Raw genomic sequence first — 17,405 nt, 5'->3', positions numbered from 1 at the left:
AAAATTCTTTATCAAATATGTAATTGCAGATCAAATGTTAAACTATTTTTTTTTTTTTGGCCTTCTGTGGAGAATTTTGGCATCAAGTCAAGCATATTTGGCAACCAATATATTACCAGGTGTATGGTGGCATCCTGCCATTTACAATTTATTACCCAAGATGCACTATAATTATGCTCACGCTAAAATCCATCACAAAGTTCCATAACCTCAAGTTGCATGAAACACTTATTTCAATCAAAAAAAAAAAAAACAGAGGGAGAGAGACAACCACGCATATATGCAAGCATGCTATTTTCCGAGAAAGGCTTGGTTCACTGCTCAAGGAATCTCCACAGTAGTGGCCTGGTTGTTACGACCAGATTTTCCAGCGTCGGCAATAGCCGTTGGCAACTCGAACTCTCCTTTCTTCTCACTGCCCTCGGAGGGCTGGTTCAAGTGATCCTTGCTCTTGCCCCATATAAGGGAGTAGAGGCCAATAACTATGACAGCTGCACCAATAACACTGCAAGTATCCAAAGGAAGAAGGACGTTAGCGTCTGTTCTACTTTTTCTTTTGCAATTTTTCTTTGCGTTTTTTCCGTGGTGATGCGACGAACTAAAGAAAAATATAGCTGTGGTTTCCGTGCATGTTTGTACCCACCTTCCCAGAGTGATCTCCTCTGCTAGAACGATAGAGCCCAAGACAGCTGTTACAATCATGCAAAGAGGGTTGAAAGCAGTGACAAAGACTGGCCCTCTCTCTTTCATCACTTTACCTTGCACGTAATATGCGACACCAGAGCAAAGCACCCCCTGTCAAAAGAGAGATTAAAAAAGTTCTAACGTATAATTAGCCAACTTGCATTCAAGGATTTCTTAGCTCAGTAGTACGTGCTTATTAAGATGAAAGACAAGATAGCAATCATCTTACAGAATAAACAACAGCGAGGAGTCGTGTGTCCCAACCGATGATCCAAGGCTTGGCACTGCCCCGTTCCGCCACAAGAGCAACCAGGCTACTCATCAGTGTTCCCATGAGGCATATCAAGGTGGTTAAGGTGAGCGCGGCAGGGTATGACTCTAGTGTATTCGACTGCACCAAAACAAGTTTGAAACTAATTAGCATTGATCTACCGTAGCCATGTTGCTAAATTTTCAGTTGTGAAATTCTATGTATTACTTGTAGGATGAAGAAACTAGACCAACAGAAGCAACCACCCAGCAGCATGAGGGTACCCTTGAGCGAGTTGCTGCCGTTCTGACTGACCGCAGTATTATGATGGCTTCGCCCTTTGGACCATACAAAATCTAACGATGGACCTTTGTATAATATCATGAGCAAAGCGCCTGCCACCGTAACGATAGTTCCCACAAGCTTTGCTTGGCTACGTCGTCGCCTTAGATTCATGTTCTCAATCCTAATCATGCAGCAAAGTACTATAATCGGTAAAGGATATAACTTATTTTAGATAACTAGCTAGTCTTGAACTATTCTTTACCTTAGAACAATGGCCAGTAGGAAGGTGATTGCAGGGAGGATGTTAAACAATGCGGAAGCGAAGCTTGCGGAGGTTAAGTTGGCCCCCACGTAGTAGAAGTTCTGGTCAAGCACAGGCCTGGCATGGAAGATAACAGTAGTGTCTAGCGGAGTGAGAGATGAAAAATAAGTGCATATTTAATTAACTGAGATCAAGGTAGAGGTAGATCCGTACTCAAGAAGTGCCAGCGCCATTGTTTTGAGGAAGATGGAGAGGGTCATCTTGGGTCTCACTTTCCTGTTGGGGAGAGAGAAGAAAGAGACATAATAATGTTTTTATTTGATTAGCTCCTAAATAGAGAATAAAAGAATTTATCATGCTATCTAGGTCTATGTGATCAATTCTCAATGTTGATATGGGCAAAATTGGAATAGGAAGACAGAACTAGCCGTTTATGTCTTCAAAATCTCTCCTCCACTTGAGAGATTGCCAAACAAGGAAATAATTGGCTTCTTCTCTCTTTTAGTCTATCACCGAAATTAAAATTTTATATTTTCTATTTGCATTTGTGAGAACTCGTGCAAGCATGTATTTAGCGTGCGCGTGAGAAAGAGAGAGATAGAGAGACCTCTCAAACCACAGGGCAAAAGGAGCGACGACAGCCACGGCGACGGCATTCCGATACACCACAAGCACATAGTGATTCATGCCGTGCTTGAGCGACGCCACTGAGATGACAAACATCCCAGCATACCCAAACTGCAAGAACACCATAGCCAAATATGGCTTGACCTTGCTCACCACCTCACCAAATGCCATACTGATCACAATATCTGTTTCAACTCTCCTGCCAACTCCCCCTCTCCTCCCTCTCTTGCCAACCCCACAAGAATGTAAGAGGACGGAAAGGATTGTCGGGATTTAAATAGAGAAAAGCCGAAGCAGCAGTGACTCCTGGACTACAAACACGTACGGAGATATTATCTTCTTTTTGGGGTTTAAAATTCTCTCTATTGGAGGTGAGGTGAGGCGTGCGGGGATGAAAGGCCTACCTAATGAAAACTGGGATTAGTGCTTGCTGATGCTGGGCTTTGGTGAGTGGCGCTTCATGTTTGGATTTCAACTGCGTGACAGGCCACATACATTTTTTACCACCTTTAAGATGGATATTGTGGAGGTGATATGTGATGGTGGCTTGCACAAAAGTACGCGCACAAACTTTTAAACAATGCCTAAGTGCATGTACGCATGAATGTTTGGTGCATTCTCGCGCGATTTTCGGGTCTACCTTGCAAACTTTGCCCCCAACTATAATGGGCAGGTCAATGATATTTACATCTAAAAATTAAGTGGCATACACCTTGGATCCCTCTCAGCAAGCAAATCTCCTGCCTCCTCTTTGTTTGTGCACTTTTGGAGGGTTGGCATGTCCATTCACTATCTATGATGAATAGGATTACGATGGTCCGGTCAGTGCTTACTTCTATCCCCATCTATTTATTAGCCAACTCCTTCATTCCAGTGTCGCTTTTGAGGACTCTTGAGCAGCTCTTTAGAAACTTTATTTGGGGGAGGAGGAATAGTAGAGGTGGTGTTCATCTGATGGCATGAGAGGTGGTGTGTCAGTCAACCAGGTTAGGAGGTTTGGGGGTGCAGTCATTGTTGGCCAGACGGGAGGCCTTAGCGGCACGTCATGCAGCTAGATTTGTGTTGGAGCCTGATTGTATGTGGTCCTCGCTGATGAGGGCCAAGCATGGAGCTTTGTTGCCCAGGGCACGAGCTGGCCGTCGCCATTCACCGGTCTGGAGGGAGATGTGTGCCAGAGCAGCTTTGGTGATTCCAGAGATTAGATGGGCTATTGGGGATGGGCGATCCATTAATGTTTTGGAGGATAGCTAGGTGATAGAGCAGCTGATCAGTCGCTTGCCGACCCTGGTGGACTCGGCAAGGTTGGCAGGATGCAGGGTCAGTGACTTGTTGGACCCAGATGGAGGTCGGTGGAGGGACGGGGTGGTCGGTTTGGCGAGCAGCTGGCAGAGGATATTGGCTCTACCGATTTCTGCCCGAGAGGAGTCAGACAGATTAGTATGGTTGCCATCAAGGCGGTCACGAGTGCGGGCCAGGGATCTCTACACACTGATCAGCAGGGAGCTAGTTAGGCAGATTGATGGAGGCTGGATTTGGAGGATGCGGATTCACCCGCGAGTGGCGCTCTTTATCTGAAAGGTAGCATAGGGGTGCCAACCGACCAGGAGCTTGCTTGCCAGGCGAAGTGTGCGAGTTACGCAGTATTGTGAGCTGCATATGGATATTGAGGAGACCAGTGACCATGTTCTTTTGCAGTGTCCCAGCGCCACTGAAATATGGAGGTGGGTTCTTGCGCTACTTCTCCACTCGGTGGAGCCTGCGCAGGATTTGATTCAGCTGCTGAGAGCTTTCGTGCGGAGTCCCAGTTCGGCTGTTGAGGAGATCCACAGAGCATACATGGCACACTATATTTGGCTAGACAGGAACGCCGGTATTTTCGAGGGCAGGAGGTCCTCACCGAGGTTGGTGGCAGATAGAGCCATGCTGCATGCGGGGGATGTCTCCGCTGCTACTGTCACGTTTTCCTCTAGGATGACTAGGGACATCTGGGGCACTCCTACCGCTGTCACAGCGCCTAGGTTCGCGTTTGCCTTTTGGGTGCTCTCATCCCTTGGTTATCTCAAAGTGAACTTCGATGGTAGTGTGTCGGCAGATGGTGAATCAGGAGGTGTTGGTTTCGTGATCAGAGACTATCTGGGCAGGTTGGTCGTAGCAGGTGGGCGTCGTACGCCAGGCCTTATAGTTGTTGGGACGGAGCTTCGGGCGGCCTGGGAGAGTTTATCTTATGCGAGGTAGGTTCTTCGTGCTGAGCGAGTGCATTTAGAGGGGGATTCTTCCTTGGTGCTTAATTGGATTCGGGGTGTGGACAAGTATGGGGACGGTCACCCACTCATCCGGGATATCAAGGGGTTGGTTTAGGAGATGTGCGATCCTCAGATTGCACATTTGTTCTGGGAGGCAAACAGGGCTACAGACTGGATTGCCTCCTTTATGGCTCGGCATTCTGGGGAGTTTTTTTGGACATCTGCAGCAGACATTCCCCCTCCCTTGTACTCTTTACTTTCTTATAACTTGGCTGGATGTACTAATTTAAAATGTCATTTTTCAAAAAAAAAAAAAAAAGAAAACACTTGGACACATTTCATCCATGAAAAAAAAATTATTTTCTTTTTTTATTTAATGGGAAACTTCTAAAGAAATCAATCCTCGCACTATTTAACAACATGCTTAACAATGTACGTAGCTCCAATAAAACCAACATTTTAATATTCGTTGTAGTTTTTGTTTTTTTTTTAAGATGCTAGCATTTATTCTTGTAGGTGAGGACATGGTGCACGGTGAACACTGTAGCTCCGGCGAGCAATTTATAAAGGGATGTAGATTTTCTATGCGTGTTTTGAGCCAAACACTATTAAGGATCATCCTTCTGTGTTGTTCAACCTTCACTGTATGGCTCACATATAGGTCTCCAGAACCCTATTGTAAATTTGGTGGTGATGCCATGTTAACCCTAACAAATCCTTATAAGTTACAAACTAACATCTTTATGTATTGATTTACATGCAAAGTCCACATCCTGTTCTTTGGGAACGTCATATGTTCTAGTTACTGATGTTTTAATTTTTGAGAAGTACGTGCTGAGAAATGTTATATATATATGTTGCAACAAATGGAAGGTGCATCTACCAGTGATCATGATGTTAAACTTGGAATGAAGCATCATCAGTCTTTGAAATAAAGAAGGCTAACTACTTGTATTGTCGGATGAAATAAAGATTTACCATTACGGTCATACCTTTGGTCATGATACTTTTTATCGGTTGAACTTATCTAATAAATGTGAAATCATCATAGCATGACTTTTAGTGGAAAATATTCTCTCTCTTGTATACATGTTTGGATGCTTTGCATGTTGATTCATTAATTAAATAATTCAAAATTTTAACATTTTAAGAATAACCCATATTGAATGTAAAACTCAACAAAAACCTACTTTGAACATCAATTTTTATCTTAGATACCTAAATAACTTGATCTCTTGAGAAAATAAAATTTAACTTTTATCTACATTATGAGACGCTTTCTCTTTACAAGATATCATGCAACATTCGCACAAAAAGATGCATCTAGATCAACATGATCCAATGCATTAGATCTAATGATAATTCTAAAGGATACAACTCTTTATGATTGGATACATTGTGGGGTGAAGAGATGCATCCAATAAAAAATTACATCTATTTACACTCATCTTTTCATATTTATAAATAGAGAACAAGCAAATTGAGTACTAAATGAATGAACTCAACTACGTCTCTTGAGCATTCGAGAAGGGAGGATTGAATCCATATAAACAAGGATTGGATGGAATTTTCTTCAATCTATTTTGCTGATTTTTATCGCATTTGGATTTGACTGGTTTGGGTTCAACCTTAATTCTTCTTTGCTAGAATAGACTTCAAAAAGAACACAAAGCGATTAGTTGTATGTAGAAAGTAAAGAACCATCAATTGTTTGCATCTAGATAGAACGAGTTCCATTATAAAGAGAATGCCTTCCATAAGATGCCCGATATCTATAACTTAATTTATTTTATTTGCTCTGTGCACAAAAAGCTATTTATTAAATAATCAAAAAAGAATACCAATATCAAATTAAGAGAGAGAATTTCCAACAGTTTCCCCATGTAAGGTTATTTGAGCACAACGAAATAAACAAGATGTCATGTTGAAGCCTGATCCTGCGAAATTTAACACCTCCACTCATACACAGCTGCGAACAAGCACAAGCCACAAAGGCATTTCCCAGCACAACTACACTGATTTTTCACAAACCATGCATAAAAGTACGTGGACAGGGCAGAGTAAAACGGAACAAAAAGATGAAAGAACAAATAAAGAACAGGATGGATAAAATTAACAAACTCAAAAACCAAAAGGTTCGCGTTCTTGAGTTGCAAACTTAAAACCAAAACCTACATTCCACAATCCCTGCTGCATTTCCTTTTCCTAAGCCTTCTCTGTCCTCTTTTGAGTAGTTCCTTCTTGTTCCTGTCTTCTTGTACTACTTGTTTCTCGGTCAGAAGCCTACAGTGAGGAGATGTTTGGGGGATCTACAAGGTTTGAGCCAAGGAGGTCATCACACAAGCTGCCAGTGCTGTCGTGAGCCTTGTGACTCCCTGACCTGGGGCTGCTCCCAGTGCTGCTAGACAGCGAGCCAAAGTTGGTCTTCTGCAGGACACCTGTTGGCGATGACTCTAGCTGAGGACTCGAATCCCAGCCATCTGTCAAGAGGTTTAGAGACGAAGTCGAGCAGTTCTTGCTTTGGTACTTCGGAGTGCTAGATGCATTCTTGCTTTGGTACTTTGGAGTGCTAGATGCATTGGTCAAGGCCTCCCCAAGAGGTCCAGCCATGGAGGCCTCCCAGGAGATAGGTGTCCAACTTGCCTGTCGCTGGGTCACCTCATTCAGAACACCTCCTATTCCTAGACCCATATGAATGGGATCGAAATCCCGGGATAACTTAAGGGGTGAAAGCGTAAGCTTTTCCTGGTTAGGAGAAGAGGATGACGACGAGAAGCCTGAGGAAGCCATAGGCATTGAAATGGAGAGTTGGGCTCTGTCAGATTGCATTTCCTCAACATCTGGCCACATGATGGTTGAGCAGTCGGACTGGTTTTTAGGCCAGTCATCCACGAAATGCCGAAGAGGATGGGATTGGGGTCGTTGCTCACTGAGTTTTGGAGTGGGTACAAAGCTGAAGTTGTGTGTGGAACTTCTTGAAGGATTGAGAATGATTTCGGTGGTAATGTGTGCGAAGTCTCCTCGGGATGAGGCTACTTTGAAGGGATCTTGCTGTTTAGAGATGGGAAGCAAGGTATTCATAGGTTTTGGGTTCCCAGAATTTAGTGCGGAGAGGGCCTGAGAGTCCTGCAGATGATCGTTTACATTTGCTTTGCTTATCAGCATCCTGCAGGAGACCAACAATCACTGGTAAGTACTTGAAAGGGGGGTCATGCAGTCCAGCTCAAAGGTTCATTTTTTTCAGGATAATTAGCCCATATATATTCACTACAATATCATAACTATTTGAAAGGCAATCAATAATTTCGCTACCATGCTAACATTGTACACAAAATACATGACTAGAATTATTTTGTTCATTGATCTTGGAATTTAGAAGAAGAATCTGAGGCTAGGGGCGGCTCAATAAATTTGGAGGCTTAAGGCAAACTCACCGGAATAGGCTTTTTTTTAAATAATAATAATAATAAAAATTTATTAGTGCAAAATCCTTTTTGAGAGAGCAAGCATTTGTGCAACAAGGGGGAAAAAAAAGCTATATAGTTTCAGATGAGAGATAATGCATACGAGAAAGCGCAAGTTTGCAACTGCAAAGACATTCTCACTATATTCACATGAATTATCACAGAAAAGAAAATTAAGCAAATCAAACCAAAGCCATCCTTGGAAATGGAAGAGCTGCCCATTGAGGTATTTTCATGACAATGCTCAGATTTACAACCCTAGAAGAACGATAGCTTGCTAAAAGAAACCGACAGAAACAGACGCATAACACCTTGACGTTTTCTAGAATATAAATGTCCCATAAATACAATAATAATACAGATAAATTAGAAAAGAAATATTCAGCTGCCAGGTCGGGGTGGATCGGATTGGTTGGAATAGTTCTGTCCAATTGTGGGTTAAATTTTGATTCATTATAATTCCAATTATTAAGATTCTCGAACTCCATTCGCTCCAAATTAAGCACAAAATATTCCCATTTACAAAGGCCCTTGGGTAGTCCATTCATATTTTTTGGGGGCTTTTCTTATATTATATATACAGATAAAATGTTTTGTTTTGTTTTTTATGAAAATATAAGGACAAAATATTCATTTGAGGATTAGTCTGCGAAAGAACGGAACGATTCAAATAATGAATTCATTGATGATGTTGTCTCCTTCATGTTGTGTTAAAATACATTGTTCAAATATTTGACTTTTGATTTCTAACTCTCTCACCTTGAAGTAATTAAAAATTGGTGAATCACTTTTGGAAAGGTACGTATGATGCAGATTTTATAATCCCACCATATCTCTTTGTTTGCATGCACCTGATCATTTATAAATATTATACGAATACTTTAATTGGACACTCTGGAAAAAAATAAAAGAACTTTGTAGAGAGGTAAAATTGGTCATGAAAGTAAAACCAACGTAGATAGCACTTTATCTATTACGCAATGGAAAATAAATGATATCACATGTCAATGCAAAATGATACAAACATGCGTGCAGCAAAGCGGTTTAGAATAAACATAAAACAAATATTCAATTCTGCAATCCATCTCTCTCTCTCTCTCTATCTGCGAACGTCATGAACCATTTCGTCCACCGCTTGGTCTGATAGCTCTGATTGGAATCCAAACTCCACTAATCCAGGCTCTGAGAGTCTGAGACTTCATATCAGTACCATGGAAATTATAATAAAGAAGATAAAGAGTTAGTAGTGAGCCATATGTAAGGTGGACTAACTAGATAGCTTAGGCAATTAGACAAAGTATAGGCCAATTAAACTTAACAATTGCTCAAACTAGATTTATAATATATATGTGGCCATTTTTTTTTGATAAGACGGACGGATTAATATACATGTCTAATATAAATACATCCACTCAAGTTAAAAAAATAAAATACCGAACTGTCAATCTAATGACCACCACTCATTTTGCTCATCTTTTTTTTTTTTTTTTTTTTTTTTGCTAAACCGGGCGATCTATACAACACGTGTACGGATACACCCAATAAAATCGGAAAACAAGACATTCCGGAGCTCCCGAGGCAGCTCCCCGTCCCCAGCCCATAAGGTGCTCCCGGCATGGTTGGCCACATACGTGGCCACCCAATCCGCAGCCCCATTAGCTTCTCGAAACACATGCTTCGCCTGGACCACCCCTCCGTCCCTCGTCATCAACCCGATATCGCGGACCAAGGGATGGTCGGCAGCACCGGCTCTCAGACCCCCCTGGATCCAACTAATGACCGTAGCCGAGTCACCCTCCAAGATGACAGATCTAGCTGAGAGCACATGCTGAGCGTGTCGAAGACCCGCCCAGGCAGCTCTCAGCTCCGCTCCAGGGACCGTACAGTCAAATACCTGACAGCCTCCTGCCGCCACAACCCTGGAGGTAGGGTCCCGAATAACAAAACCCGCTCCACCTATCGTGCCACCATCCAGCACGGACCCATCAAAATTGACTTTGAGGAAGCTTGGGGGTGGGGGCTCCCAGGTGAAAAACACCGTGTGAGAAGCTGCCGAGGCAGAAGGGGAGCCCCAGATATCCCGAGCTATCAAAAGTCCGTCTAAGGAGACAGCACAACTAAACTTTGCCGCCTGCGCCCGCGCGCTCTCCGCCACGAGCCTTGGCGACTTGCTCTGCTCACCAAAGGTTCGAGCATTCCTAGCCAGCCATATCTGGTATACTGTGCAGGTCGCTCTAACCGCCTCTTGGCGAGTCAATGGGTTACCCGACCACCCGCGAATAGTTCGTAAGAACTGGTCCCCATGGGTCCAACCATCCCATGGCAGCCCCGCCGCACACCACGCCGCCCTCGCCCATATGCACTGAAACAGTACATGGTCCACCGACTCCTCAGCTCTGCATGCCCCGCACTCTGAGGGCAACCTCAAACCCCGTTCGCTCAATACTGCTCTTGTCGGAAGCCGAACCCAAGCAACCTTCCATAAAAACAGTGCGACCCTCGGATGGAGGCCTAGGCGCCAGACCCAGGCACAATCCGGCCCTGGCTCATGCTCGAGTACCACTAGAAGTCTTGCAACCCAAAGTTCGAGTACGGAAAGCAGATGTTTTATTTTGCTTTAACCCGCTAAAACATGAATGTCTCGGCTGGAGAAGAAAAGGTAGATGGTAAGAATGTGCGCGTGTGCAAATTCCACATGCTGGCTAAGATTTGATTATATTTTGTCTTTCTTCGCGAATAAAATTGGAACAAGATCCTGCGCGGCTCCCACACAAGGATGATCTGAACTAATCAAGAAATATGGTCCAGACAAACTTATATTTTATATTTTATGTTGATCAGTTAGACTGTGGTCAGCATACAATATCATCTATCATCACAGTTAACAAACATGGACAATCTGATAATTAAACTTGTAAAAAAAGATAAGGACTAGTTCTTCCATGAATTGAACCATTGAGATATCTTGCTATCTAGGGCTATTAAATGTTATTGGGGTTGTGACCATTTGACTAGAGAGCATTTGTTGACCTTTTTCATCTAAAATCCGCAAAGGGGATGATAATCAACTACAAGTTTCAAAAGAACTTAAAAAATCAATACACAATACAAATTTAAAGTTTCAACAAATAAAATTTTGAAATGACCATCAGGTTTAGAACAGCAAATGACATCGAACTGAATCTTGAGTATGGACTCATTAAGACACAGAAACTTAATCTTGGAAGTGCTTCAGGGTTTAGGGTGCTAATTGATATTTAAAATTGAAAGCGTTACTAATATACTTAGAAATAGAAAACAAATCTTAAAACCTTAGATTTAGATTCTAAAAGGATGCAAAATCGCTTACTTCTAAAGCTAATTAAATCTACAAGACCTACCATAAGCTCCTCCTCTTCTTCTTGATTCTCTCTAGATGACCCCACATTCTTTCCTTCCTTTGCCCTACTTACAGGCAAGAAAGGTGGCTCTGAAAGGAAGCGGGGCCTGCCAGGTTTGTCCTCATGCATAGATCAATTTCCCTCAGGGTCACTTGGTAGGGTAAGATTAGTTTGTCAGTGCCAAAACCCAAATACTCAGCAAGAAAGTTTTAAAGACTAATCTTCAAAGCACGCCACTAAAAGTGATGCTTAACATATGTATCAGAAAAAAATGATGCAAAACGATGTTTCCATTCTGTATATGAAAAGCTTGTAACATAAAAATTGACAACTTTCTTCTCAATCCCTCTCATTTCCGAAAGTAATGTTGCGCAGTAGAATACATAAATCAGGTGCTGATCTAAATAAGTTTCTTCTTTTGGAAGAACCTCTTCAGATGCCACAACTGCAAAGCAGAGACAACGATGCAAACACCAAGGGACATAATACTGAACCATGCAACCCTAGCATTTGTTCTCTCACTCACTACTCTCATTTCTGCTTCCCTGCATCCACAAAACAAAGGAACACTCAGGCATAAGCTATTCCATTATTAACAAAGCAGATGGATTGCCAGCCAGGGTCAGTTTACCTGGCCTTGAGATATAACAGGTTCTCATGTATTGCCTCCACAGCAGCTTCTAATTTCCTTAGCTCAAGCTCAACACCCTAAATTTATCAAACCCACAAATCATATATAGTCACAAGAAGGATACGTAACAATTGTAATGAAAGGCCCGCATTCTGGCCAGAGCAGTTGATTTTGTAGTTTCAAGAGTTCACCTCAATTTTTTCTTTCCTAGCAACTGAATCCCAGTCCTTTGCTGCAATACCAATCTTCCAGTCGAGGCTAACACTTGCACCTACACCTTTATCACCACCATCCATCCAGAAACATGCTAGGTAGTTGCCAGCCTCTGTGGTTGTGAATGCAAACTGACCTACAGTAGCATTTTCTTGGTGATGAAGAGTGTTTCCATATGGTGATGTCACCTGCAAAAGAAATTTCAATCCATCAACGAGAAAAGCCCAAGCACATCCAGAAAGTACCATCCCACTATTCCGCTGAATAAATACATTCATCTACCATCACAATTGAGCAATTGCAGTTTGCTTATTCACGCCATAGTTAAAGCTGACCTGTCATGTCTCACCAAAACCAAATGAGCTCATTCAGAAGTAAATAAAGAATGGACAAGCCTGTTTCGATTTGCATATAAAACATAGTAGGCAGATCAGATGCAGAAATGAAAAAAGTTAGGGTTAAACAAGCAGTAAACATGCAGGTAACTCCTGAGCGAGAATAAATAAACCACAGCACAACAGTTAGCAGACAGTAGTTCCATTAGTTTCTCTAACACTTTCAGGTACTTCATAGAGTTCCTAATGATCTGCCATGCATTTTCAGTCATGTTTCCCAGATGTTCGCCTGCTGGGGGAAAAAGAATCACATATCTTAAGAAACTCTGATTTGATTTGGGAGCCCATATCCTTAGCAAGGCAAAAACTACAAATTACTCTGCAACCTTCGCGATGAGACTCATTACTTCTAATCTGAGAGCACACTGGTACATAAAAGAATGAAATGACTTTGGTACCAAGCCAGTAGCAGAGCAGTTTTTCTTTTTTGTTTTTTTTTATTTAAGGGTTTCTTTGCTCCATCCCCAGATACTTGGGCTCTATGAAAACTTACTGTTTTACTCTGCTCAACATAAAATTCCAAGTCCGCTACCAGTTTAAAATCAGATTATATAATTAGTTGATACATTTAATAAGATAGAGGGTACACTTTACTCTTCAACCTTAGTGATGAGATTGATTACTACTAATGTGAGAGCACACTGGTACACAAAAATATGAAATGAATTTGGTACTAAGGGTTTTTTTAGGTGCTTATATAATCAGTCGATACATAATAAAACACACTGTGAAAATCATTCGTTTAAGTGGTAGATAAGGTGGGAACAATTTTATGAAGAAGGATTATTTCAGATTGTGGGAAATAGCGAAGCAGACATGTATAAGTCAGATGAATGATTGACAAGCAGAAAAACTAGTTTTGGGTCCGTACATTGCACTTACCTCTTCCTAAAGGATATCAGGTCAAGACATTTCTTATTATGACAGGTTGAGCTCTAATGAGATCTTTTCAATTTCATCAAAATGAGGTTACCTGGTCTCGAGGAAAATTCGCTCGTTAATCATCATCATCACCCAAACCATTTTACATGAAATGGATTCACTATGGAGCATAACAAAATGGCTTCATGCTAGGATCAAGCATTTCTTTTTCGTTATCTTTTTTTTTTATAACTACCAATTGGAAACCCAATGGCAACTCTCTTGATAATTGGTACATGTTTTCAAATCTAGACAATCTTAGGCTAGACTGGGGACTGCCAAGAAACCTCAGGTCTGCATGGTGGGGTAGTTGGTTTAAACATATGCAAGCAGGAAACAACCTTCTGGAATCCCCATAATTAAAGGACCTTAGACGAACAAGGTGACATGGTTTTTTTTATTGGAAATTGCATTCATCTTCTAGAAAACAGAGTCAGGGACCTAAGCAGCCTATTAAGCATCTTGCAAGCAACAACAGAGTAATATCAAGTATTACCAAGTAGCATGCATTCATATAATATGAATTCATATATCTGTCACTTAAAATTCACATGATAATCTCAACATTGGTTTTCAAATTCTAAGGAAGCAAGCAAGCTTGTTAAGTCATTTAGGTTGTCCTAGTTGGTAGAACCCCTTTGTAAGCACTGTTTCCCCGTATGGCCATTTTTCCATATCCCTGCTCCCACACCTGCAGCCACTTCTGGTAACGAAGAGGCAGACTGCGTGGTGGCAACATGAATGCTTAAAGTTTACTTCCTCTCCTAAAGGGTTATCCATTATACTGTCAGGAATTGCGTTGAGAAACTAATGGCTTAATCCTCCGCACCATCTGAGTTCACTTAATTTCCAGAGTGTTAGCTCCATCCCGTCCACTGGAGTTTCCTCTTGCCATAGAAACTACCCTAAATAAATACTGATAAGGAAACAAAAAATTGATAAATAAATTACAGTAACAATCCCCCTACAGGAGCCAAAATTTAAGAACTCCTTGACTAAAAACCTTGAACTCTTGAAAAATGCCCTTGAGAGCATGCTTGGATGCACAGGCAGAAACTACCAAAAAATTTAGGAAAGGTAAGGAATATAATGATGTTCTATGCAAAGCCTACCAAAATGAATTACTATAGCATTTGTTATTTGGATGATTACATCACACACACAACAACAACAAAAACTCCCACAGTCAGAAGTAGCAACCAGAAAATAGATCATACAAACAGGTAACAGTTGGTCATTGCGACCACAAGTTGGGGTCTTTGGGTTTTAAAAATCTGCCTCTAAAGAAGCTGCTATAGCGATTTGGGGATGAAACTACTACACTAAGCTTTGCGCAAGATGACAGGAACAGAAGAAGAGGAAAAGTGATTGTGTGGACAGACTACTGACAGTGGTGTCTGGCAGTGGCAGCAGCTAACAGTGAATATGATAGTCAACAACGAAGACTTATGTCCTTTTCTTTGTTCTCTCCCTTAATTTCTTTTTTTTCAGATAGCTTGGAGTTAATGACACAGACACGACCTTCAGCTGCGGCTGTTGCTGCTGTAGCTGCAATTATCATTGCAGTGAGATGCATGATGATGAGGCTTTTGGATGCTAAGACCAAATTTCCCCAACAAATTGACAAGATTGGTTTCCAGGAAAACTCAGGCAGGATGATAGATCTTTAACCTAAGAATTAGGGGCTAGGGTCTAGCCGAGAAGAAACAAAGGATTCTGGAATTTGTTGGATTGGAACTCAAGTTGGAATTTGTTTGACAAGAAATCATCATACCATATTATACTAAAAGCCAAAGGTTCAGATAATCGACATTATGTATTCAGAGCATATGAGTTCCCTATTGTAACAGGAATTTGCGCTATCAACATTTAAATAAGTATTGTGAGGTCAGATCAACATCACAATCCAAAAAAACTCTAGCCTTCACCCAGGCTTTTCTGAAAATTATTTCCATGCATCCTTTAAAAATCCTTCTCCACTTGATCTCTAGCCTCAGTGAAAAGTTTTAACAATTCATCAAGCACATAACGAAACTAAAATAACAAGACAAACCATATTCGTTTTCACCCTTGACCCTTCGACGCAGAGAATATTAATTATGAGAAATTTCATGAAACGAGAAGTAAATCAAGGTAAAACAAAATCCAAAAGCATAAAATAAGACGAGGAGGACGTCCCATCAAAATATTTGCCAAAGAACTCCCGTGCAACTTTGTGATCAAAATTCTTGCCCCTCGATGCATCGAAACCAAAGATTAACAAAAAAAAAGGGCCTAAACCCAATCAATCAGTCCAACAAACCAATAGAAATCACAGATCGAAAACCAGACACAAGAACCAATCTATTCTGTGGTCTCAAGGTAAGGGATTAATGGAAGATGAGGATCCGCAACTACCTTAACGGAGAGAGTGGGGATTCCGCGGGTGTGGTCCTCCGAGATGACGGCGTAGTCGGCGAGCACGACGACGTGGGGCTGGATCTCCTCCGACACGCACTTGGTCCCCGACGCGGGCAGGTTCAACCACACCGCCGTCGCGCCGGGCGGCAGCAGGGAGATGAGGAGAAGCACAGAGCACAGCAGCCGCGCCGCGGTGGGCCGCAGGATCATCGCACAGATCCGCATCGTCGACGTTCGCTCCCTACTCTTTCTCGCGTCTCCCACCAGATCTCTTCCTATTCGATTCCCGAGAGCAAGGGTTTCTGCCTTCGGTCACAAGGATGTGGCCACCGCTTTTCGGGAGAGGGATGCAGGCTTCGGCCCTTGTGGACTCGAAGAATTCCAAAGGGTCCTGTGTGCTTGACCCAAACCAGAATAAATTGGAAATCCTAAGCACGAGAGCAGAGATGACAACCGGATTGGATCGGTTAAAATACTTATTACATCCTATATATGATAGATTAAAAATTTATAATCTAAATCCAACTTATTTTTTAAATAAATAAATAATAATGATCTGAATCTAATTATTTTATAATCTAGCTCGATCTACCATGGATTGGAAAAGGTTAAACTGAGTTAGTTGTGAAGCATTGACACCCCTATTTTAGAGGCAACATTAGATTTGATTTGGGGCACTTGATGTATTCATCAAACGGTTGAAAGTAACACAAGTATTTAACAAATAATTGGCATCTTGTAATATTCATAAGAACTTGACTGCAAATTCCTTGTAAGACCCATTAGATTATCATCAAGATCTATTAGCGTCTTGCCCCGATCCGTTATTCTTTTAATGATTCAATAGGATTGATATAACCTCTAGTTTTGGAATAAGTAATCGTTCACACCCCTTAAACATATATGTTCTCATCATATGCTGCCTGAAAGAAAATTGATTGGTCTATATTTACTTAAAACTGATGGAATTCTCCATTCAGATTACTTTAGCAAGAAGCTTTTAGAGTGGAATGTCTCTCGAAGTATAGCTCCCACAGTCCCACTTGTACATGGAAGAAGATATTGTGCATGGAAAAACATAATCACTTTGTAGACAAAATATGTAATATTAATAAAAAATTGTTAATCAAATATGTAATTGCATATCAAATGTTAAACTTTTTTTTTCTTGCCTTTTATGGAGAATATTTGCATCAGGTCAAGCATATTTGGCAACCAATATGGCTCCGTTTAGTAGAGCTGTTGGCAGTAGAGTTTTTGGAAATCGAACTTTAGAAGTAGAGCTTTTATAAAAAGTTGTTTGCTGTTTGGTAACTATATTTCTAAAGTGTTATGAAACTTTAACATGTATTTGGTAAACAAACTGAGAAAGTACTTTTGGTATGACAAAATGACTATAAAGAATATTACATAGTATTATACAACAAAGTATAATAAAATATAATATATATTAATACATAAATATATAATATATTATAATATTAATATAATATTAATATAATATAGTAACATAATATTATATATTATAGCATAATAATTTAATATGATATTGAATTATTTAACATAACATATCAATATATTATGATATAATATAATATAATATTATATTTATAGTATAATACAATAATAAAGATATAAATATTTTAATTA

At 40.9% G+C, this 17,405-nt stretch overlaps 2 protein-coding genes across 2 annotated transcripts; both read right to left on the bottom strand.

Annotated features, from left to right (window-relative positions):
* Window positions 1-112: 112 nt before the first annotated feature.
* LOC103704316 (WAT1-related protein At1g21890-like) lies at window positions 113-2,330 on the bottom strand. Its single transcript, XM_039134164.1, has 7 exons — window positions 2,089-2,330; window positions 1,695-1,757; window positions 1,482-1,598; window positions 1,163-1,400; window positions 914-1,075; window positions 644-795; window positions 113-505 (listed from the first exon to the last, which is right to left on the bottom strand). The coding sequence occupies exons 1-7, from the start codon at window positions 2,277-2,279 to the stop codon at window positions 322-324; spliced, it is 1,107 nt and encodes a 368-aa protein (XP_038990092.1). The 5' UTR covers window positions 2,280-2,330; the 3' UTR covers window positions 113-321.
* A 9,087-nt stretch (window positions 2,331-11,417) lies between these two features.
* LOC103699148 (transmembrane emp24 domain-containing protein p24delta4-like) lies at window positions 11,418-16,206 on the bottom strand. The gene is made up of 4 exons (XM_008781200.2): window positions 15,753-16,206; window positions 12,018-12,227; window positions 11,827-11,903; window positions 11,418-11,740 (listed from the first exon to the last, which is right to left on the bottom strand). Exons 1-4 carry the CDS (start codon window positions 15,978-15,980, stop codon window positions 11,596-11,598), a joined length of 660 nt encoding a protein of 219 aa, XP_008779422.1. The 5' UTR covers window positions 15,981-16,206; the 3' UTR covers window positions 11,418-11,595.
* Between the last annotated feature and the right edge of the window lie 1,199 nt (window positions 16,207-17,405).

The sequence above is a fragment of the Phoenix dactylifera genome, chromosome 15 (assembly GCF_009389715.1).
Source record: "Phoenix dactylifera cultivar Barhee BC4 chromosome 15, palm_55x_up_171113_PBpolish2nd_filt_p, whole genome shotgun sequence".
Lineage (NCBI taxonomy): Eukaryota > Viridiplantae > Streptophyta > Magnoliopsida > Arecales > Arecaceae > Phoenix > Phoenix dactylifera.
Note: the sequence above shows the minus strand (reverse complement) of the source record. Positions and strands in the feature narration are given on the sequence as shown.